This window comes from Etheostoma spectabile, chromosome 21 (assembly GCF_008692095.1).
Source record: "Etheostoma spectabile isolate EspeVRDwgs_2016 chromosome 21, UIUC_Espe_1.0, whole genome shotgun sequence".
Classification (NCBI taxonomy): Eukaryota; Metazoa; Chordata; class Actinopteri; order Perciformes; family Percidae; genus Etheostoma; species Etheostoma spectabile.
The window spans coordinates 14,495,200-14,519,475 of NC_045753.1; the positions used below are offsets into that span (position 1 = coordinate 14,495,200).

General features: G+C 41.4%; 3 protein-coding genes and 1 long non-coding RNA gene across 21 annotated transcripts in view; 3 read left to right on the forward strand and 1 right to left on the reverse strand.

The window, feature by feature from the left end:
* The window catches only part of LOC116671775 (uncharacterized), a 17,040-nt gene extending 13,823 nt beyond the window's left edge, over window positions 1–3,217 (forward strand). The window contains exon 3 of the long non-coding RNA XR_004327358.1: window positions 3,151–3,217. This is a non-coding gene — a long non-coding RNA (uncharacterized LOC116671775). The remainder of the gene's footprint in view (window positions 1–3,150) is intronic.
* Window positions 1–11,906, reverse strand: part of LOC116671728 (calcium/calmodulin-dependent protein kinase type II subunit gamma) — an 83,744-nt gene extending 71,838 nt beyond the window's left edge. For all 18 annotated transcript variants that reach the window (XM_032503183.1, XM_032503175.1, XM_032503173.1 and 15 more), the window contains exons 1-3: window positions 11,665–11,906; window positions 9,604–9,698; window positions 853–912 (exon numbers count right to left, since the gene is read on the reverse strand). In XM_032503183.1, the coding sequence (XP_032359074.1) occupies window positions 853–912; window positions 9,604–9,698; window positions 11,665–11,729 (220 nt within the window). In that variant the 5' untranslated portion in view covers window positions 11,730–11,906. The remainder of the gene's footprint in view (window positions 1–852; window positions 913–9,603; window positions 9,699–11,664) is intronic.
* A 3,197-nt stretch (window positions 11,907–15,103) lies between these two features.
* On the forward strand, window positions 15,104–20,160 carry LOC116671741 (tripartite motif-containing protein 35). Its single transcript, XM_032503199.1, has 8 exons — window positions 15,104–15,356; window positions 16,146–16,472; window positions 16,784–17,118; window positions 18,108–18,191; window positions 18,281–18,502; window positions 18,584–18,606; window positions 19,215–19,333; window positions 19,442–20,160. The coding sequence occupies exons 2-8, from the start codon at window positions 16,190–16,192 to the stop codon at window positions 19,738–19,740; spliced, it is 1,365 nt and encodes a 454-aa protein (XP_032359090.1). The 5' UTR covers window positions 15,104–15,356; window positions 16,146–16,189; the 3' UTR covers window positions 19,741–20,160.
* Window positions 20,161–21,240: 1,080 nt separating this feature from the next.
* Window positions 21,241–24,276, forward strand: part of LOC116671721 (NACHT, LRR and PYD domains-containing protein 3) — a gene marked incomplete at its 3' end in the record, with an annotated part of 6,208 nt that continues 3,172 nt past the window's right edge. Inside the window, 5 exon segments of the mRNA XM_032503133.1 lie at window positions 21,241–21,359; window positions 21,563–21,685; window positions 21,907–22,044; window positions 22,132–22,182; window positions 22,281–24,063. Coding sequence (XP_032359024.1) covers window positions 21,640–21,685; window positions 21,907–22,044; window positions 22,132–22,182; window positions 22,281–24,063 — 2,018 coding nt within the window. The 5' untranslated portion in view covers window positions 21,241–21,359; window positions 21,563–21,639.

Consider the following 24,276-nt stretch of genomic DNA (forward strand, 5'->3'; position numbering starts at 1 on the left):
CCAAGATTTTCTTTGGTTGATTACAGCCCTAACTGTCAATTATAAGTAGCGGAATCACGTTCTAGTGCATAACTTCATTCATACTAGTGCAATAATTTGTTATTCTAGCACAATAAGGGCAAAGTCACTGCATTAATTTATTTATTTCACTTATTATAAAAAATGCGTTGATGGTAATGGTTTGTTTTGCTCAATTAGCTTTAATTGGTGTTGTTTCCCTGTGCCTTTTAACACACTAAGTTAGTTATGTTAGTCCCTGTTGATCGCATCCCTCAGGTTGCCATTGGAGAAAAGGGCCGGGCAGAGAGCCCGCCGGAGAAAGAGAGAGAGGGAGTAGAGCAGTGTTAATAAAGCATGGCTGGCATTCAACTAGATGTTCTGTGTGTTTATTGTTTTCTTATAAAACCTGTTTAGGCAAACCTATGAACAGCCGGTTACAGCATTGATTGGGAGCGCCGCTTGTTACAACCCGCAGCAACGTTAGAAATGCTCACTCCCGAAAGATTTGTGTTGGGGCCTGTGGGACCCCAATGCAGTCCTCTAGTGTACATCTTAAAAATTTCAACTCAAGGTCCACCTCACTAGCTCTTCCCTTTTCAAGTTAAGATTTTATCAAACTACAGTTTCCAAGGTCAATGATGAACTTTTCCGCTCAACATATTACTTTTGATTAAAGCTACTTGGGCAACTCTTTATTACAGAGTTAGTGTTATGCTGTTATCAGCATAGCATTATCCTACAATGTTATGCCAGCACCAGTTTTTGTGCACTCCAGTGAAGAACACTATCCTGTGAGCATGAACAACAATACACAACCGCACATTACACTTGGTCACGTGCACAGAAACTCACCGATGTTGGGGTGCTTCAGCAGACGACAGATACGAGCCTCTCTCTCAAGCTTCTGATGGTCTGAGGAGAGAAAAGTTAAGTCAATAGATTAGATAAACCAGCAAAGTCTTTATGCATAATTACCTGGTCAAACGACTGTACAGTAGCTGATTTTAAACAGCACAATAGTAAATAAGATAAGTTTTTTTTTAAAGTTAATTCAGGATGATGTTAGCAATGTATGCATTTAATTTGCGGTGCTGGACATATTTGCACTGCACATGCTTATATGATGGTTCTCACGAGGTCCTGTAGCTGTAACAATGGATATATGTTATGGTTGTAATTCACCATGTGTTCTATTAATACATCCATGGGATTATATGACACATCCGAGGGATGTATTGAATTATGTACTGTATGCTGTAACGCCTGTAACGTCATTGGCGTTTTCCAAACTGCCGAGACTATTGGCTAGTAGCTAACAATAGCGGTAGCTAGCAGTTGAGTTCTGTTGACAACTATGTGTCGCTAGTTCAACATAAGTCACATACTCCGTTGCTCTGATTGGTTGTAAGTCTATCCAACTGAGTGCAGAGGCATTTTCTTGGTTTGGTTGAAACACACCCCATAACCACAACCCAATGGAGCAGTATCAGACTCATATTCTGACTAGAATCTGAGTATGATGACGTCAGGCTAGAGTTTCCAATGTAATAATGACAATCTGGAGCTTCAGTCACAACGCAAATAAAAACAGTTAAATGAATTACATGAATGTAAATATTATAAAAACTTATGAGGTTATGCGTGTCACAGATAAAGATATGTTTTTTGTACGCAAGGGGAAATATTTCAGGCCATGGCACCTTAGTAATACAACCGCAAAAAGGTAAGTTGTTGCATTCACCTCTGAGGGTAACAGTCACAGCTCCACTAACCACAGGTATTGTTCCATTTAAAAAGGTGCTCCAAGCGATGTTGGGTGACATTACTTCTTGTTGAAGTTGGAAGTATTTTCAAACAAAACGAGACTCGCTTGCGAGCTTTTTTTTTTTTTTTTTTTTTTTTTACACAGTGTGTTCTGGGGACAACAAATGTTGTAGCCTAAAACACGTGTGACATTGCTTGGAGCACCTTTAATTATATTAAACTGTTTGTAGAAATTAATGAGGTTGTGTGTAGTAATGGGGGCACAATTTTGCACCTGCAAGCACATACATGCTTGTGCAAATGGGATAGTGTGAAGCCCAGTTATAGAACATCAGCGTGTTTGCATTTCTGCTGGGAAGAAAATCTAGCAAGAACACACACAGAAGCCTTATGTCCACACCAACATCCTTGTCTGAGGATTTTACTGAATCCTGTTGCAGTATGTGTGTACATGCATGTGTTTGTGCAAGATGTTGGCATGTCAACCACATGACCGTTAAAGTACTCCCTTTTCCAACTCATTCAACTCTTTGGGAGAAGGGTGAGTTGGGGTTACTTTAGTATGACTCAGTGTGTGTACATGTGTTTTAACACTGTGGTGAAGCCAACTCAACCCCACAACTCTGTAGCGATTACACCACACAGAGGCAGCCTCCAAGATTTGCATTAATTTCCCCAGTGCAGCAACAGCCTCAGATAAAATTCACATGCTGTTACTGAGCAATCACCTATCGACCTACCCAAGAGTTCTTCTACAACTGCAATACAGTATATACAGGTATAACATGAGCCCATTATTATAAAAAGCAGCATCACTTTCTGCAACCCCTCTGTATCCTTCACCTGAGTTTCTGCAACTTGTTACTAACTTGTTGGAAAGCTGCAGTTTTGAATCTCTCTAACACAGTGCCACACTCTTCACATCTACCTTCCACCAACCTCCCTGCAGGTATAGATTTCCTTCATCTTAGAGAAAGCGAGTGAGAGACCTGAACCTCTTTCTAATTACACCAGTGACGCAGGACGGATAGACAGACAGTGGAGGGAGGATTACATGGAACGTCCATTTGCTCGAAGAGGATCAGAGCTCCCCTGTGTGCGAGTGTGTTTGTGTATAGCCGTCTACCCTGGTGCAGTGTCACTGCAGCACTCACTAATTCATTCAATCTCCTTATTTGTTGGTGCTAGGTTGAAGACAGGAAAGAGAGGGCTGGAGGGTAATTACTGGCACTTCCTGCTGCTCTCTAATTGGCCATCTGCTTTGCCATGGGGCGGGCCCACAGCCATCTTACATCAGTGTACACACACACACACACACACACACACGCACGCACGCACACGGGAAGTGTACATATTGGATACTGAGTGTTGGTACATACCAACGAGACCGTTCCCCAACTCGTCAAATACCGACGCTTTGTCACAGCCCTCAACGTCAGATACATAAGCACAAGGCACTACTAACATGCAAGTGTGGCCATACACCCAAAGAGTGTGTGACTTAATTCCCTGCTTAGGAGGCCATAGTTTTTACATAGCAAAAAAAGTCCACTCTTAAAATTAACAAAAAAAAAAACATAAGACCAATTATACTCTATGTTTAGGCTACCAATTATAGACACACAGAATGTTTATAATGTAACCCATCTACCTGTTAAGACATTTTCAGTTGACACAGAAGTTGTGGCAGCGATTGCTAGGAGCAGTTCATTCAACGTTTTTCACAACAATAAAGACAAACTGAAGAAAGCTGATTTAAAGGGTATCTACATCCTTAATTTCTGCTACAGCACTGCCTCACAGCATAATTTAAATATTCAACAGGAGTGAGGGAGCAACGACTTCATGAGGCAAGGACTCAGGCTACGTAGTGTGTGACACGGAGGGTCAGGGAACAATGAGGAGACAAACCACTGATCCGTGTGGCATGGATAGAGATGCGGAGTTGGCAGTCAAAGCAAGACAACAATAAGCAGATGCAGTCAGAGAAAAACATTTTCTTTTTTCAGATTTCAAAATCTCACGAGCCATCAGATTTGTCTTGTGACCCTTTGGAGAGGACCCATCCCCTAGGCTGGGCACCACTGGACTAAAAGTTAAAACTAGCTTGACCAGCTACAACAGGAAAATGTCTTTCACTTAAATGCATCAGTATATCAACCACCTAATAATTATCTAAAATAAAATAGAAGTTACATGGGCGGATTACATCTATGTTAGCTACTTAAAGTAAATTTCGCTGATATAATTCTGTATTCTCAGTTTCTCTGCTGGAAAGACAGGGGGTGTGAGTTGACCATGTTTGTTCTAGCTGGGCTAGTGTCTCCACTACGAGAGGCTCTGCCGGTGTGTCCGTCTGTGGAAGAGTACCAGAATGTAGCCTTACCGTGTGTTACGGTAACATCTGGTTAAGCTCTGTTGACCGGGTTAGCAAGGGGTTAAACACATACAAGATCATTTTGAGCAGAAAAAAAGGCAGTTGTTACTTACATTATGTATTTTGTTGGGGGGATACAAACTGTATTAACATTATATGCTAATAAGAATCTATGTGATTATGTGCACCGTGCAAAATTAGATGAATTGTGGAGTTCCTCTTTTGTTGATTCACAACCACTTGGACAGCTGTGTTAATCTCATCACCATTCTTGTGGCAATGTTTCTGTCACCATATTTCCTGGATGTGGATTGGCTAAATCCAAAGATATGTCCCCATTCTTAATCCCACCTACAATCTGTGATTGGTCGACTGCATCTCAACTGTGAAAAATAACCAAATGAGCACAACACCAGGTCTATACAAATCTCTGAACAAATTGAAGATGTGGGCTGTGATTAAGAGGCCTGGAACCAGGCTACACTCTAGGAGGTTTGCCATTAATAATAGAAAGACGCTTTGGGTTGAGCAAGGAACATAATATACATAAATAATAGTAGTAACATCACTTAAATAATTTTACTGGGACAAATATGCAGGCCTGTGACACAAAAAAACATTGGAAAGGCATTAGAGTAGTGCATTAAAGTAGATAGTCTGTCTCTCTCCCACAAACAATAAAACCATGTTGCAACAGACATCCACTTTTCAGTCACTTTACTCATCAACATAATATAAGGAAACTTTCATCACACCATTGCAACTCTTTGTGCAGTGGAACGTAAAACTAATATGATTAGAAATTCTAATGGACTCCCCTTTCTTGATTTAACTGTATGATGTTTTTCTTTAAAAAGTTATTTTAAGTGCTTTCCCTTTATATAATTTACAGTGGCTGGAGAAAGTTTATACACCCATGCTAGAGTTAAAGAAGAATTAAAAACCTCTTTTGGAAATTGATTAATGCCTTTATTAAAAAAAAACTATTTAGGAAAATTCTGCCTTTTAAAAAGGACACCAAGTTTCTTTGTGAATGAATAACGTAAATAGATAAAATAAACTTTCTTCTTTAAATTACAGAGGGCATAAGTATAAACACCCCTATGTTAAATTCCCATAGAGGCAGGCACATTTTTATTTTTAAAGGCCAGTTATTTCATGGATCCAGGATACTATGCATCCTGATAAAGTTCCCTTGGCCTTTGGAATTAAAATAGCCCCATATCATCACATACGCTTCACCATACCTAGAGATAGGCATGGAGAACTTTACATAAGATCATCTCTCAATGCAAATAAAAACAGATATTAAGCAAACTGAAATAAAATTGTATCCTGGATCCATGAAAATAACTGGCCTTCAAAAATAAAAATGTGCCTGCTTCTATGGAACTTTAACATAGGGGTGTGTATACTTATGCCCTCTGTATTTTAAAAGAAATAACATTTATTTATTTGCAATACATTATTCATTCACAAAGACAATTGGTGTGCTTAAAAGGTAGGATTTTCCTAAATTCTTTGAATTAAGGCATTTGAATTAAGGTGTGTAAACACCCATGCTGAAGCGACTATACAGTCCCTGACAAAAGTCTTGTCGCTTATCTATTTTGTAGAAAAACCTGCTATTAACCTGACTTTTAATTAATCAATTGGTGTAAGAAATAGCTCATATGAAAAGCTAAAACCCACCCAAATGATGTTCAATGCACTGAAATAAAATTAGTTTCACCAAAAAAAAGATTTATTATTTAAACAAGACAGAAAGGTCAAATTTTGGCAATGACCAAATATTTTGTCGCCTATACATAAATTGAACAAATTTACTACAAATACTAAATATGTCAGCAAATTAAATAGCGGTGCTGTGGATTCAAATTTAATATCTTGTATGCTTCCTCATGACTGAAGGACGACCCTGCGGTTTGGCAAGGATTCATACAATGTATTGATGAAGTCATCAGGAATAGCTAGGAGAGCAGTCCTGCTGCCTCCCAGAGTTCATCAATATTCTTTGGTTTGGTCTTCCATGCTTCCTCTTTCATCCTACCCCACATAGCTCAATGATGTTCATGTCTGGTGACTGGGCCGGCCAATCCTGGAGCATCTTGATCTTCTTCGCCTTGAGGAACTTTGAAGTGGAGATGGAAATATGCGATGGAGCACCATCCTGCTGGAGAATTTGGCCTCTTTTAGGTTGGGAATATAAGAGGTAGCTAAGATTCTGGTATTTAAGACTAGGTTGCCTTCCACCCTGCAGATCTCTTGCACACCCCATACTGGATGTAACCCAGACCATGATTTTTCCGCCACCAAACTTCACTGTTTTCTGGGTGAACTTGGATCCATGCGGGCTCCAGTAGGTCTCCTGCAAATATTGCGCAACTGTGTGTAATTCAACAGAAGATTCATCTGAAAAATCCACTTCTTCCTCTTCTCCAGCGTCCATCCTTTTAGCAGGCTGTGGGCCTTGCAAATGCCACACAGGTTTTCATTTTTTTTGTTTAGTGCTGGCTTCTGGGCACTGATTAGACCTGGAGGCCATTTTGAGACAGAATCCGACAAACCGTTCTGGTTGACACAGGGACTTCAGGGACCAGTCTGGTGAAGCTCTGCTGCAGTGGAAAATGGGCTGCCTTGGATTTTCGAGCCAACAAACGTCCTCTCGAGCAGTTGTTTTGCGGGGTCTGCCTGACCTGGGCTTGTCAAAAACATCTCCAGTGTCTTCAAATGTTTTTTATAATCCTCTGTACTTGACGCTGAGACACATTGAAGGTGTCTGCCACATCAGCAGTGGATGGTCTTCAGCCTCTTGACAATCAAAACTTTATCTCAGGGTGAATCTTAGGCATGTTTGCAGAGGTCTAGTTGCAGTTGATGTGAAGGTCTAGTGTACTGGGGTTGTTTTTATACACACCTGAGACCTAATTGATCCATTATTAGTCACAGGTGAACTCATATACACGGCGACAACACTATGTCTTTGCAAAAATTGACTCAATGGGCTTTACCAAGCTGTGAATATTAAAATACTTTTTGACAGTTTCTTTTTGCACTGAAACATTATTACAAAAGTTGTTGGATTAAATGAGCCATTTCTTGTAAATAAATCTTGATTAGAAATATATTTCAGCGGCACTTCAGGTCAATTTGTACACAAGCGACAAGACTTTTGTCAGGGACTGTATATCTAATGCAGCTTTTTCCCTTAAGTCTCATTTTCCTCTTCTTTTCTTAAAAAGACTGTTTTGGGGGCATTTTAGGCCTTTATTTGTATAGGACAGATGAAGACATGCAGCAAAGGGCCACAGGTTGGAGTCAAACCCGTGGGGTCGAGGCGTACACCTCTATATATGGGTGCACCCTCATTTTCCTCTTGCACTTAAATGTTTTGTTGCTTTTTTGTGAAATGTCTGGCGCTATACCTTGTTCTTTGGGTCATTTGAATGAATGACATTTGTTTATTTATGAACTCAAGCCATGGCTAAAGAGACCCTTGAATTTCCGGGATGAGATTCAGGTTTATGGTTTTGTGTGCTTGTACATATTGCGTAGCCCGCTACCCACTCACATCCACCCCCAACAGGCCTATCCCACAGTCAACAACAGCAAACATCCATCCATCCATGACATCCCGTCCTTCCTCCCTCACTACCTTCCTGCCTTTCCTTCCTTCCTCCCTCCCTTCCTTCCACCCCTCCCCCCTCCTCAGATTACTGCAGTGTTTACCAGAGCTTTGAGAGACTTACCCACCAGGCCACGCGTGAGGTCACACTCGCCCCATCAGGCTAAAAAAAAACCACCCAAATCCTACCAGGCAAGCTGCCTGCTCACGCACTGGCTGTCTGTGTGTGTGGACGTTGTGTTTTGTATGCATGTAGGTGCATGTTACATAAGCCCGGCAGACTACCGCAATTCTTCTCTTAGCACAAAATTACCTTGTTCCCTTCTTCGCTCACCCTATTGCGTCTCATTCAGTGTCACCGATCTCCTTGCAAGACTATATTGTTAAAAATCTCCTCCTCCTCCTCCTCCTCTCCTGGCCAGCTTTCTTTTCCTCTGGCAAAGATGCACACATACACAGGCCTACATTGTACTGCCTGCCTCTGCAAAGAGCCAACAGTTTTCTGCTGAGCCCCTACTTTTCCTTGGTGGGACATTAATACCAGGAGCTGCCCTATGTGGACTCTTGATTGCAGGGATAGAACAATAAGGGTATTACAACACACTCACAGATGCCTCACAATACATACATGCTCTAACAGTGTTACTCCCTGCTCTCTCTGCCTCTACAAATACCATCAGACAGACAACAACAGGGCAAACAGAGAGACGCCTATGGAATCCGTGGGGTCTTAGTGGTTGATGAGATACATTTAGCGTAAGTGGATTAGCCTCAATACAAACCAATCCCCCTTTGCAGAAGACAAGAGAAAGGCAATGAGTGAGAGAGGCTAGCAAAGAAAGATAGGCATGGAGGTAATAAGAGTGCAGGAAAGGAGAACAAAGGAAGCCAGGTGTGTGTGAATGTCAGGAAGGAGTGCCGGCCTAATTTGTCAGATACAAAGAGGAGAAAGCAATTAAATATCTCAGTCTGAAGCCAGGGGAGGTTCTGACACAATGACATGAGCTCACGTCATCATTACAACACAGCATGCCACACCAGTCATGTGCACGTGGGTGTAAATCTATTGCAGGCATGCACAACCAAAATTCAGGAGTGGACTGCGGAGCTACATGACATACTCCAAAGCGACAATTAACAAGATATCAGGCAAGAAACATTTTGTGTCTGCCACTTTTTTTTTTTATTATTTCAGTCCCGTCCATGTGCCCTTTTCACGAAGAGCATCTCAGAAATTTGAATCTATTCATTGTACAGCGGTTGTCTAATCATACCACAGAGGAGTGATTAAGAGTTATTCAATACAGTGTTTATAAAGAGGGTTATTAAACCATCAAGAGGTTGCAGATAAGAACTCCCCACAGACAATGATTGAATAAAAGATTTCCTCTGCCATTGGAATTATAGAACTCATGTGCATACTTCCAATAAGGCTGAGCAGTATGACGATGTAGACAGTGAGACGTGAACCACTAGAGATTAGTTATCCATTCCATATCTATGGTAAGCCATAGCAGACAAAGTTTAAATCAATGATCTGAATGATGCAATGCACCAATAGGGTGAAGTACTTTCATTTGTTAAGTGTGTAGTTCACGGGATTGGCCACGAACAGGTCATTTCCTTTTTTCTTTTTTAATCTATTAACTGTTTCTCAATAAAATTTAAAGAAACTTTACTGTATGCCAGAAATGGCTATGAAAATGTATATATAAAAAAAAATTGTATACACCATTTAGCTTAGACTTTCAGCCACAAATATACACCACATACATCACAAAACACAGCAAAAATACACATATCAGAGTCTGTGTGAGTGTGCATGGTGTTACCATACCTCTTGCAGAGAGCTTCTTAGTGTTGATGATTTTTGCAGCATATTCCTGTCCTGATGACTTCTTTACACACCTACGCACCACTGAAAAAGCTCCCCTAAGAAGAAAGACATAAACAACCAAAACTCAGTTCCATTTTGCATTTCTTCTTTTACAGTGTGAAAGTATGACAGTGTGCAAGTGTGACATTTGGAACTGCATCTACTCATGTGGCAGTAGTTAGTCTTAGTCACACACAGACACACACAGACACACACACACACACACAGGGCAACAATCAAGCAAACTAGCATCCTTATAAAAAGCTTCTCAGCATTAGTGTCAATAACAGCTCAGAGCTTGGATCAGAAATGAATGGCCAAGTACTTTGGCTAATCTTTGATAGGCAATATAATGCAACCTACAGCCCAAAAGGAAATTTAATTTGCAACAGCCAGCACAAAGAATGGACTGCATCTCACACAACAATGGGCAATATTTAGTACATTCAAAGGGTAACAACGTTCAGTTACAAATCTGCTGAAGCAGAAAAGGAAGTGCATAACACACAGACTGTGTAATATACAGTCTATAATAACACACAATAGATCAACTCCTACTCTAAAGAGTGACCTAGATTGATGTTCCATATTTTCACCTGCTAGCTGCTATGGTGATCGTTTAATTTTGAGCATCACAGAAGTAATTATGCATGATTTTCATGGCGCCTATATCACAGCCTGCACTACCTGCAGTATCTGGCCCTACGCAGTTTTCTTGAAAGAGGAAGGCTGCCTTGTACTATTCTGGATGATATATGGAGGGTTGTTACATTCTGCTGCATTCCTAGTTTTAATTATTTACCAGTAAATGAGAGGTGACAGAAGTACAAGTCAGTGCCTAGACGTTAATAACCTATGACGGAGCAACATACATTAACCAACGGGTGCAGAAACATAAGCCACGGTGAAGTGGTCAGTCTGCAGAAGAATCAGGAGTAGTAGAGGATGTGTAGGTGTGTATGTGTGCCTGTGCAGTGGCTGTGCAATCAGTGCCATCGATTACTGCCAATTATTAGGAGAGTGGAAATAGAGTGGAAATGGCAGCTGGAAATTAAGACCGGTGTATCTCTATATGGACACTGTCGCCCTGCTGCCGCTGGTTTGGGAACAACAGGGGAAAAAAGCCTTCGCCGGCCAAGAACAACAGATGCTGCTGCTACTGATGATGAAACAAGGGAGGTTGTGGTCCGGTTTTCTTGCCGTCATCAAAATACGGAGAAAACACGTCATTACCTCTTCCATAGTAAACGCCAAATTGCAGTTATAACAGCCTGTGCTTCACGATTACCTCCGTTTAAGACGCACAAAGACTATGTGTTTATTGATAACATGATGATCGGGCCATCTGGTCTGCGGAGCGTGTTGGCATTACAGTGCAAAGATAACGTAGAACAGCCTGGACCGAACAACTTCCTCATTAAGTGATCCAGGGGTACGTGACGTTACTCAACACGGTTACACAAATCATCTGCAGCTGCTCGGGGGAAAAAAGTGGTCGGCCTACTTAGCTAGCAACCAGAGCCTCTGGTCTATAGAGCCAACACGGAGCTGTCAGATCCGTGGACCGGTGAAATGTCACAGGGCTACGTCTCCGGCGTCTCTCGGGGCCCGGCTGACGGCTCCAGCAGACCAGAAACACGGAAGGGCTAACAGCTGTTAACTACACCAACCTCTGTGCGGTGTATTCATCACCATTAGCGACTAAAAGACGCAACGCTAGTAGGCTAACTCGGCTAGTTTATCAATATCAGCATGGTAGCTTGTTGGTAGTGCGCTGTTCTCCGTTACTGCGGTAGAAGCTAGCTAGCTGATATTTAGCTTGACTGCACCACGACAATAACAGCCTCCGGTTAATTCAAACTGACATTATAAAGGCAATAACATAACTAGTATGTAAGCTATTTTAGCTAGCTATTGCTTGCTAGCTGGCTAACCAGAAATAATGTGAGGCGAGGTTGCGGGGGTGGGGGACAAAACGACAAGACAAATACGATGCACTGTAACGTTACGGCTGCTGCTTACTTTCCGAGCTCCTCGTACAGCTGGTACTCGTCGGTAAACCGGGTGCAAGTAGCGGTGGTTGCCATGGTTGAAACCGTGAGTGGGGAGCCCGAGCCTTGGGGTACGACGGCGGCTGGCTCTAGTACGGGGTCCGGGAGGAGGATAGCCTAGCCTCCAACACTGGAGTACCTTTCTGACAGGCAGGCAAGGCTGAAGAGGATACAGGCGAGGAGAGGCGGAAAGGGAGGGGCTGGAGAGAGGAGGAGGAGGAGTGATGATGATGATGATGATGATTGTGTGTGTGCGTGTGTGTGTGTGCGTGTGTGTGTGTGTGTGTGCGTGGTAAAAGGGAGGAATCCTCGCGAGAATAGTATCGTGCAGCATGAGACTTAAAGGCCTCTAGTTCAATGAAGTCACTGCAAATGTGGAGAGATGGAGTCAGCAAACCATTCTTTGCCTCGTTTAAACTCAACGCATTTGGGGGACAGTAGATCAAATTAGGAGACAAATTGTTAAAAGGTAAACGATCAGCGATGGTGCATATGACTGGCTGAAAAAAAATCCAGTCCCTGTCTCTTCTCATATCTTCAAAATATTGCAGGGAACATCACAGCAGCATTTTACTGCACTGGTTGGGATACACCCAACCATGGGTCACACCTCACTGCAGCAAAAAGGCAAACTATGACACACACACACAAACACACAACATTGCATAAGTTATGTGTATGCACATAAGTGCATGCAGACACACTTCAGGGATCAATATTGATAAATTCAAGCCTTGTACACTACACAGTAGGCCACTGGTTTTGTGTTTGGGTTTGTGCATGTTCATGAGAGAGATAAGGATGGTTAGAGGGAATAGTTTTATGCACCTATGTTTTTCCACAGTGTGAAGGCTGTTGGCTTGGCGGTGCAAAAAAATGGTGTCACACAGATCCAGAGTGTCTCACTAAATGTTTAATGTGGCATGAGTGGGAGGCCATCAGAGGACAGGTGGGTGCGGCTGGAAGAAGCCATAGAGCTTGAGAGTAAGAGGCCCTGTGTGTGTACAGTATGTGATTGTGTGTGTGTGTGTTTGGCTGCCTGCTCAGAACTCCGGCTCAGAGGTGGGAGAGAAACATAGACACTGTCAGAGAGAAAGAATTGTGTGATTTCACTTGAAAATTTTTGTCAGTGTGGGAACACAAAGCTGAAAAAGTTCAAATATGATGAGGCCATATCTGCAAGTGCAGCCTGCTGAATTTGTGATAGAGAGCAGGGAAAGGAGGCCAGCGTGTGTGTGTGTGTGTGTGTGTGTGTGTGTTTTATGTGGAAGACAAATGAGCACCGCAACGTAGGCTACTAGCCCTCTCCTGCCCTCCTTTTCCTACGTGCTAACCCTGCTGCCTTTCCTCCTCTTCCTCCACCTCCTCAGCCTCCACAGAAGTTATATAATGGTGAACTCCTCAGCCTTTGTTATCTCACACCAACCACACACTACGCCTTGCCCGCTTGATGAGAGACAGAGGAGCAGAGGAGGGAAGAGGAGTGAGAGCACGGGAGGCCGAGAGAAGATAAAGTAGCATGGTTTCAGCTGAAATAAGCACTCTGTGAGAGAAAGAATGTCTGTGTGCCATTTTCCATATTGTAGTATTATTATATTATTACAGTCAGACCTATTGACACCCTCATTTACCACTATGCACCTAATGTGTCCGTAATTCCAGTTCTTGCTCATATGACTCAAGGCAACCAGCTAACTCTGAGTTCACCGGGATATGAAAAAGATGTCTAGCCCCTTTATGTTAACTTCACTCTTGATTATGCAGTGGAAAAAGTTAAATGAGGATGGCAGCTATATGCACTGTATGTTGACATCACTCGGCGTTCCCATGCCACCCTGCTGTGAAAAACACACTCAGCACGTTTGCAAATGGCAAGAGGACAGTGATGTTCTTGCACCTTGAAATGTGGCTATATACAAGCTCAGAGAAAACAGGAAAGCTGCATTGTTACTAGATGATCATGGTCATACCTTTTTTCAGCCATATTTAGAAGTGAGCAGTGCTTTAATGGAGACGTCTTGCATCGTGCATGTTTCACTTCCTTCATTTAGCTGCAAGCAGTAGAGAAATATCTAGTATCATCCAATAGAATCAGCAGTAGATGAGATTTATCCAGCTTCATGTCACTTTTCTTTTTACATGGGGCCAGTTAAAGCTTGCAGCCAGACTCCCATGCAGGATTTATGCTTACATTTCATGCCTTCTTGGACTTAAAACAGTCCTGTGGTATGATCTGCAGAGCCAAAATGTCACATTTCTCTTTTTAGCAGAATCTCCTATGGCTAACCGAAGCTCTGTTTGTGTCCAGAATAGACTAATTGTTAAATCAGAGCTTTGGTTGCTGTGATACATTTAGGCATGACTTTTCCTTTGTTGTGACTAATGAGGGTGAATATGCCATCTGTTACATCATCACAACTGAGAGAGTAGATGGGGCCAAGAGCTGAGTCATGACTGTTCTACACTGCTTTGGAGAAAAATCTGACTGGGGGGAAGTGAATGGAGAAATAATCTGACCGGGGGGTTGGTGAATGAGCAACGCTCCTTCCTCCTTCAGTAGATGCCGTCGTGATGACCCGGGCAATGGGCTACTGACCTCCAGCTGCTCAGTTGCTGATGGTTGTGGTCAGGTTGGACAGCACACGGGCGCCAGTATGTGTGGCTGTCTGGGTGAAAAGCGGTGTTGCTTATAAAATGCCAGTGTGCTCAGTCAGCTCTGCCAGGCTAAATAAATAATGGTGTTTTTTAAACATCACAGCAAAAATCATGTACTCAGCCTCTGTTCTTGATGAATATAGAGTTTAGCCATTTAAAGCGTAGAGTCTCCCTTATAATAATTTTTTAAAATTATTTCTTACTCAGAGTAACCTCATCATAACTGCCATCTCTTATCTGCCAGGAAAAATAAAAATGAAAAAATTAAAGGATATGTTTTCATGTTTTTCTTTTAACAAATACCAGGAATGCTGTAAGCATACACAGGTTCTGTTCATACAGGCCATTAAGAGGTCCCTTCATAGTGCACTTCCAATGTAAGTGATGGAGAACTAAATCCATAGTCTGTCTCGTTCTGGGCAAAAAACACAACGTTACAGTATTTCACATTTTGTGTTAATATCACTCAACAACACTGTTGGGAGAAATGTAAAGAGAGAACTTCAATTAACTTCAGACAAACTTTAGAATTTTTGAACAGGATGAATGATTACAGCAAGCAAAAACTGCCCCATTGTAGACACGGGCATGTGGGTATTGTTTTAAGACAGACTTGAAATATCTTGAAGCCATCCTTTAAACTTGGACAGTAGTATCATCATTCTTCTTTTTGTTTATCTTCACTTCCCTATTGTTAATATATTACTGGCAGAAGTGAAAGGTAATGCAGTGCTCTCTCCACTTGACACTAAATGACCTAAGGTTTGCTGTATAACCGGTTGTGTTACGTCACTAGTTGGGTTGCTTTCCATTGCGTTGGAACGTTCTTTTGTATTTTGCCTTGTTTAGCTCATATCATCATATATCACGTATAACTGTAATCAGGTTAAGCTCACCTGCTTGTAGATAAACTAGTGTTAATGGACAGAAGCGAACACTGGAAATTGTATTAGAGTTTCTGCATTAAAGGCTACTAAAGGAACCGGGACAGCAGTTTGCTTCCTTGTGGTAAGATAACAGTTATTTATTTAGTCTGGAGACAACACATAAACAAATGACTATAAACTTATATTAACACATACTGTATATCAATGTGTTTCATGCGTTTGTATATCTATGTCAATGGTTTTCAAAATCGGTTTAATTTGCTGTGCTTCAGATAGCAGGAAGCAACACCAGGCACACCTTCACAGAAGGAAGTACTTATTGTACTTAATGCGCTTATTATCCTTTTAATGTTACACACAAAATACAGAATTTATTTTTGGAAGGCTTTCAAAAGGATTTCAAAACAACCTTGGTCCAAACAAATATTGGCAGCATTATCTGCCATAAGCTCATACCATATAGGACATGGAGGCAGTAGAAAAGCACAAAGGAGGACTTTGCTTCCACCACCTGTTCAACAGGCAAAGCTGCAGCATGTACTTCAGAAAGTGAAACTGTAAAAACAGAAACTTTGACCCCATGTACTGCGTTGGTGCTTTGAATAACTGATCCACTAATAGAAAAATGTTTTGTTATTCTGAAAGTAGATGTAGATACTGTAAATGTCTGTAGTCAGATAAGTATGTCAAGACCTTTGCAAAACTGACTCCTGAAAATGCATATCTTAACAAATTTTCATATAAGAGCAAATTAAAAATGTAAAAGGAATTGAAGAAAGCTGTGTTATCTCTCTTAGTCAAATCAGCTATATGTGTTTAATGAGGCTTTTGGTGCTTGTAAATGTGTCTTGTTTTGTTCTATAAATAATTTGAACTTCTTGTTTTCCTGTCTTCCACTGTCACTTCACAGCTCTAGAGAAGTTTGACACCCTGTGAACCTACTGAAAGTTCAAAATGTCTGCACCTGCACCTGAACCTGTGCGAATTGAGAAAGTCCTGAAAGAACACCTGGACGATCTGAGTGAAGACGAGCTCAGGGATTTTCAGTGGTATGTGACATTGCATCGGGGAACTGACAGTAAACCCGTCCCGAAGAGCCAGCTGCAAAACGCTTCCAGAACGGAAACTGTGGATAAACTCGTGTCTTTTCACGGGGAAAGCGGCGCTGTGGAGATCACAGTGGACATCCTCATGAATCACATGAATCACAATGACCTGGCAACAAGGTTAACTCAAGGTAAACTTTCTTGGTATGTCAGTTTCCGGTCTGCTTAGTAACAGGGCCAGCTTTTAATTTATTTATTTTATTATGAACAAAAAATATGTAGAGAAAATAAATGTGTCACCAATCCATTAATACTGTCATTTCTATTGTGTTGTAGCTATTTCTACTTAAGTGTCACACTCCAAAACTGTTGTTATGAGATTCATGTGGAAACAGAGAGGATTTATGTTTTCAAATTTAAATGTTTCAGTTTTAGAGTATGACAAATATAATAATTCCCATTGAATAACCTGTGAGTAATAACTTGTTTGTGTGATTTGCAGCCTTAGCAGGCCGAAACGTGGAGCAGCAATTACATGAACCGTTGTCCTCCGCTGTGAGAGACACTCAGAGAGTTTCAGATTTGACTATCACTCAGGATCTTACCTGTTCAGTTTGCCTAGACATTTTCACTGAGCCTGTGATGCTGCAGTGTGGACACAGCTTCTGCAGGACCTGTGTGCACAATAAGGAGAAGGGGAAAATCTCTCCAAAATGCCCACTTTGTAACAAAGTTATACAAATTGACTTTAAACCTCAAATTAATTATAATCTGAAGAGTTTGAGTGAAAACTACAGAAGAGGAAGAGGAGGAGGACACAGAAATGAAGTATATCAGGTGAGGTTACTTTAATTATTTATTTAGTTATAACATGTATTACTTACCTTGAAGCCTGTTTTAGAGATTATGGGGCCACCATATGGAAAATTGGGGAGTGTATGCCCACATTTCTTAGATTGTTTTTAAAAAATTAGGCCATATGTTTCCACATTTCCTTTTTCATAAATTAGTATCAGATTTTATCCCCCTTTCTCCCAATTTGGGGTTAACCATAACCCTAACCCTAATTTTAGGAAAAGTCTTAGAAATTTGGGACCATAGGGCTGACCCTGGAAATCAGTACCATTCAGCCTTAAAGCTACAGTTATTCTGCATTTATTTAAGGAACATAAGGTTGATATTTGTTGATTTGGGTGAAATCTCTCAACAATTTATTGGATAGTTTCCTAGTTAATTTGGTTTTTTGCCCAAACAACTATACTTTTTTGTGCAAATGTAAGACAGTGATTACGGGAAACATTGTACCTGCTAAACATTAGCATTGGTAACATTGCCATTGTAAGCCTGTTAGCATGCTGACGTTAGCATGTAGCTCAAAGCAGCTCTGTGCTTTAGAACAGTCCCACAGAGCTGCTAGCATGACTTGTCTTGTTTATGTGTTACTCATTATACAATGCTACTAAATCTATCTTTGCTTTTACTATTTAAATCCTAATACATAGTCTATTTTTTATTACGTAGTATTGCATCATACTGTTATGCTATCCCCTTTCATGTCCGGTTAACAAGAATGATACCCATTGAACCAAAAACAGCAACGTAGGCCAAGTTTTATGTACAGAGACATTAACATTCAGCCCTCTAATACAGTTATTAGTGATTATGAGTCTCAGGTTTGTTTTCCAGACATGTCTTATCCAGACTAGATGTCAGAGCTGGAGAGATTTTGGAAGATTTACTTTTACACTCAAATAGTATCACTGATTGACTGAACAAGTTGGATCAGGTCTTACTGTAAGGTTGTTTTTTTAACTGTTTTATTTCAGACTCCTTCCAGGTCCATCACAGAGAAGCGGGAAGCTTTTGAAAAGGTCAAAGAATTTTGTGATTCATCCATTGAGCAGATTAAGGTTTGTTAGCAGTATGCTTTGATTGGAATCAGGAAAATCATGAAAATTAAGCAGTGAAGAGGATGACCAGTTCTTATATTGTCCCACAGACTCAGAGACACTACGCAAAGAAGAAGATTACGGACGACTTTGAGAAGCTTCATCTCGTCCTCAAGAGAGAGCAAGAAACCAGCATAGCTGAATTAGAAGAAGAAGCGACTCAGAAGATTGGTATGATGCAGAAGATAACAGAGCTCAGCAGAGACACTTTCTCGCTCTCTGTCACTATAAAAGATCTGCACGATTTAGGGGCTGACAACTCGCTCCTACAGGTAATTATTAAAACTCAGGAAAGGTCCAATTCATACAAAGTAATCTAAAGACTGCTAATGCTTTTCTTGTTTAATTTGCAGAACTTTAGGACTGAAATGGAACGGTAAGTATTCCTCTTTTTTGTGTGTTTTAGAGCCTTTGCCTTCTGTAAGGTTATTAATGTTTTCTGAGATGCATAAGCCTCATAGTAACAAAAAAGGAATTTCATAATGTGCATAACTGTAACTTTGGAAAATACCCCTGTTTTTAACTTAGTGAGACTACTGAAGCCTCACAATACACACTAACACAGATTCCATCTCCCATATAAACGTGATCTGTGGCAAAGATGTACTGTAGCCTACATGCGAGTTAAATATGTTTTAGTCACTAAGCTCCGCACGGAGACGCTGCAAAATTGTCTCGAGATGGAACATGTAGTTTTAGTCTCAGATTGGACAGATAGTCTAGCTAGTTGTCTGGACTTACCCTGCAGAGAACTGAGGAGCAGTTAACCATAGTCTTTATAAATTCACCGGAGATTAAAATTCCAACACAAAGAAAGCAGAAGTTAACGAACGGCCGGCCCAAAAAAGTGACATCTGGTGGAATTTCTGGTGGTAACTGAGAAATCCTGGAAGTGGAACGTGGTGGAAATAAAATAAAATCTTCCAACTTTACAAAACTTTACAAGAAATGAACACAACCCTTAAATTCTTGAATTTGTTCCAGAGCTCAGAACGTACTGCCAGATCCACAGCTACTTCCACAACCACTGATAAATGTTTCCAAACATGTGGAAAACCTTCAGTGCAGAGTCTTGGAGAAGATGTTGAGCAACGCAAAATCCTGTAAGTGTTGGGGCACATAAACTCTGAATAAATTCCTATTTGCATATATGTGATGAGGAAAGTCACCAATGAAGTGCTTATGTTTTCTACTTCTGTTTTGATCCTTAGCCTCTGAATGCATACTTACATTCATAAGTACATGTCCAGAGCAAAATAGAACAAACTATGTTCAGGATTACATGCTCAATGAAGGCATTACTGAATACAGCCCAATCCAACCACTTCCCTCGGACTCGGACACGGATGAGGACGAGGACAACGAAGGTCCTCGTTTTCTGGACAACAACTACAAGGACAACGAAGGTCCTCGTGTTCTGGACCACGAGGACAACGAAGGTCCTCCAGATTTTCTGCTGACGGATGTGGAAGAGTTGGAGCTTTATTTCGAGGATGACTTATACTGTTGACAAATTGATACTATAATTGTTATGTAATTGAATGATCTAGAGCCTTGACCTGAAGATTCAGATCACACTAAAAACACAGAACAACTTTGGATCCCAGCTTCATTTAATTAAAGGTCCCATGGTATGGTGCTCTTTTGATGTTTTAATGTAGACCTTAGTGGTCCCCCAATATTGTATCTGAAGTCTCTTTCCAAAATTCTGCCTTGGTGCAGCATTACAGCCACTAGAGCCAGTCCCACAATGAGCTTTCCTTAGTATGTGCCATTTCTGAGTCTGTAGCTTTTGAAGAGGAGCGGGGGGGCAAGGTAGAGGCTGGAGGTGTGGCCTTGACCAACTGCCACTTTTCTTGTTTGAAAGCCATGATGTCTCTCTTTCATGGGTGGGCAAAATTCTCTGGGCAGGCAAAGCAGAGAAAGGGGAGGTAACCTTTCCCCTTATGACCTCATAAGGAGCAAGATTCCAGATCGGCCCATCTGAGCTTTCACTTTCTCAAAGGCAGTGCAGGATACCCAGGGCTTGGTTTACACCTATTGCCATTCCTAGCCACTAGCGGACCGTAGGCAGGCTGGGGGAACGCATATTAATGTTAAAAAATGTTCATGCCATGGCCCTTTAACTCAGACTGCTAAAAGCCGCATATGTGAACAAGATTAATGATTACAGCATGCAAAACACGTGTGCCTGACTTTTGTACACATGGGCACAGGGGTATTGTTTTGAGACAGACTTGAAACATGTAATGCTATCCTTTAAACTAGGGCATCATCATCATCATCATCATCATCATCAGCACCATCCTTTTAGTTAATCTTTATCTTTTTATAATTATTTTTAGACTGGCACAAGTGTGATGTAATACAGGGCTCTCTCCACTAGAAGTCAGTCAAGTGCAGCTGACCTATGAGGACCATATATCTCCAAAAATACCACTTTTCATGGTGTCAGAGAAACAGACCTGTTTTTAGCTTTGTGACGATGCATTTTCCAACGTATCCAAGAGGCTTTTTAAAAACTTTAATTAGCTTACGAAGTAGGAAAATTGAAACACAAACAAACACTCCATCCTTAAGTGTATCACAAAATCTCAAAATCAACACAACTGGAGACACATGTCTTTCACTGGACAGGAAAGGTCTGAAAATTGTAATTTGAAAGTGAAAAGTAGCTAAAGCTGTCAGACACATGTAGAAAAGTACAAGCAAGTTGTTGAACTAGAAATTATCAAGTAAAGTACCTTGACATTTTTACTTAATTTTAGTTCTTGGGTATATGTATGTATGTACTTATTCCACCAATGGCAATACTGCAACATTTTTCCACCTTTTTATTTGATGCCAAATATTTCTGTTAACAATATAAAGTTATCGTTTTCAATAAACTAAGCAAAACATGTTGTAGCAATTCTTTTGAAACTGAAGTTCATTTTGTAGTAAACGATACTTCTTTAAGAACTGCGGTTAATTTCTGAGAACTGAGGAAGCTCTAGCTTCCTGTATCTTCACCCATGAAGGAAGCAAGAGACAGTGTCTTACATCTGTACAGTATGAATGCACCTCTGCTTACAAGCAGCCACTGTCAGAGTGTGAATCACATGGCGATCGCAGTTGTTATTTGAGCAGGTAAGCATTTCCATCAATTTTTAATTTGTTGGATTTCAATTCAAGACCTGACTGTACTGTCAATGTATACTGTACGGGTCAGTTGTTTTTGTTTTTCAATCGGTATCTTAAGTTATTTTATATAGTCTGGATAAGCAGTTATTTGATACTCTGGAAGTAGCTGACATGAACTGTACAGATGAAGTCTAGGTCTCGTTTTATAGGGCCAATTTACGACCATTGATGAGGATTATGAATTGATCAAAATCACGTGGGCTGCCAGGGAGCCGATGAGAAAAACATGGAGCAAGAGTGTGTTGCTGATCAGACAGACAAGACGTCTAAAGGTAAGGAAGACAAATTAAGAATAAGACGTTCCTATGGCAATGAATGGGACCCAGTTTAGTTCCAAAATTGTAAATATAAGATTTGAGTGAGGAACACATTAATCATCTGAAAAGCACCAGAAACATTTAAAAAAAAACTTTCTAAACCTGCTCCAGTGATCATTCATCGTTACACTGTGTTTATGTAACAAACTGCTGATGTGTTTTGTGGTTTCTCTCAGAGATGGCTGCCTCCATTCAGGCTACAGTCCATCATTTCCAACCCATCTGCACCGCTCAAAGTGGAGGCAATGTGGTCGCCCCCATGATTATTGGTTCAAACATTACCACCATGAACATCAATATCTCAACAAACCAAGGTAGATACAGTAAATAAGATGCAGGAGTGGCTGAAACTTGGGGTTTGGGCTTTGCTTATCTTTTTTCTTCTTTTGTCATTTCATCAGAAGAAACATTGAACCATGACACAGCAGACAGTGATTCTCTGCAACTCCAAAGTGAGTAGCCTAATTCTTAAAGTTCCTATATTAACAGAACACCTGGATTCTTAATGGCGGAAACTCAATATAACCTTTGAATGCATTTTCTCTTTCAGACAAGAAGATTGCAAAATGTCGGGAGAAAGTGAAATCTAATCTGACAGGGAAGTTCAGCCTCATGCTCGAGGGGACGACCACAAACAAGATACCCCTCAATAAGATCTTCACACAGCTCTACATCAATAAGGGAGGAAGTGGTAAAGTCAATATGGAGCATGAGGTGAGACAGATTGAGATGGCATCCAGAATACACGTGGAACAAGATGAATCAATCCACTTCAATAAACTCTTTGTTCCGCAACCGGGGCAATACCACCCCATAAGAACCGTGATCACACAGGGAGTTGCTGGCATCGGAAAAACGGTATCTGCCAATAAATTCACTCTAGACTGGGCTGAGGGGAAAGAAAACACCGACCTGGATTTTGTATTTCCTCTCTCTTTCCGAGAGTTGAATCTGATGAGAAAGAAAACCTTCAGTCTGGTGGAGCTTCTCATTGCCCTTTTCCCTGAAACAAAAGACACAGGAATCTTTACCAACGGTGAAAACAAAATGCTCTTCATCCTGGATGGCTTGGACGAGAGCCGCCTGTCTTTGGACTTCCACAAAAGTGAAATAGTCTCCGATGTGTCGCAGACGACCACGATTGCGGTGCTTCTGATCAACCTCATCAGGAGAAGACTGCTTCCTTTGGCTCTTGTATGGATAACATCTCGCCCCATGGCTACCCATCAGATCCCTCTGGAGTACGTTGATCTCGTGACAGAGGTGCGAGGGTTCAACAACCCCCAGAAAGACGAGTACTTCAGAAAGAAAATCAGTGATAAGAGCTTAGCAAACAGGGTGATCGCGCATGTGAAATCCTGCAGGAGTCTTCACATCATGTGCCACATTCCGGTCTTCTGCTGGATGGCGGCAAGTGTTCTTGAGAAGAGGTTGCCGACGACAGACAGTAAAGACATGCCAAAGACTCTCACTCAGATGTACATACAGTTCTTGTACTTGTACGTGGAAGACATGAGGAAGAGGCTTCCTGGAAGAAGAGAGTCAAATGCTGACCGGATGAGAGCTAACCTCATGGCGTTGGGCAAACTGGCCTTCAAAGAGCTTGAGAAGGGCCACCTGATCTTCTATGAGAGCGACCTCATCCTCAATGGTATTGATGTCACGCAGGCGTCCATGTTCTCAGGGGTCTACACGCAGATCTTCAGTGAGGAGATGACACTGTGCAAAGAGAAGATGTTCTGCTTTGTGCATCTGAGCGTCCAGGAATTCTTTGCTGCGCTGTACGTCAACCTCACGTTCAACAACGACAACATCAACGTCCTGGTCAAGAAGTCGTCCGCCTCGAGACGTTTCCCGTTCAGAGACTCATCTGAGCTCATCCTCTACAAAGAAGCGGTAGAAAAGGCTTTGCGGTGTGAAAATGGACATTACGACATCTTTTTGCGCTTTCTTCTGGGCCTGTCTCTGGAATCCAACCAGATTCTGTTGAAACATCTAATGACGAGCAACAGAACAACGCCAAGGACAAGAACAGAGATCATTAAGCACATAAAGGAGAGGATCAGGGCAAATCCGTCCCCAGACAGGTGTCTCAATCTCTTTCACTGTCTGAACGAGCTGAACGACCACTCTCTCATGGAGGAGATTCAGAGCTACCTGAGCTCGGGCAGTCTTCACAAGGCCAAACTTTCCCCTGCCCAGTGGGCCACTCTGGTCTTTGTATTACTGACATCAGAAGAAGAGCTGAATGTGTTTGAACTGAGCAACTACATCAGATCAGAGGAAGGTCTTCTGAGGCTGCTGCCTGTCCTGAAAACAGCTCGAGTGGCAAAGTTAGTGCTTTGTAAAAACTGATAGAAAGCTAGCTATAGCTTTTTTGTATCTTAAAGGTCCCATGACATGGTGCTCTATGGATGCTTTTATGTACCCTTAGTGGTCCCCTAATACCATATCTGACATATCTTTGCCAAAATTCAGCCTTAGCAGAAGTACATCCATTAGAGCCTAGAAACCACTAGAGATGAGGAAGGAGGGGGGGGGGGGGG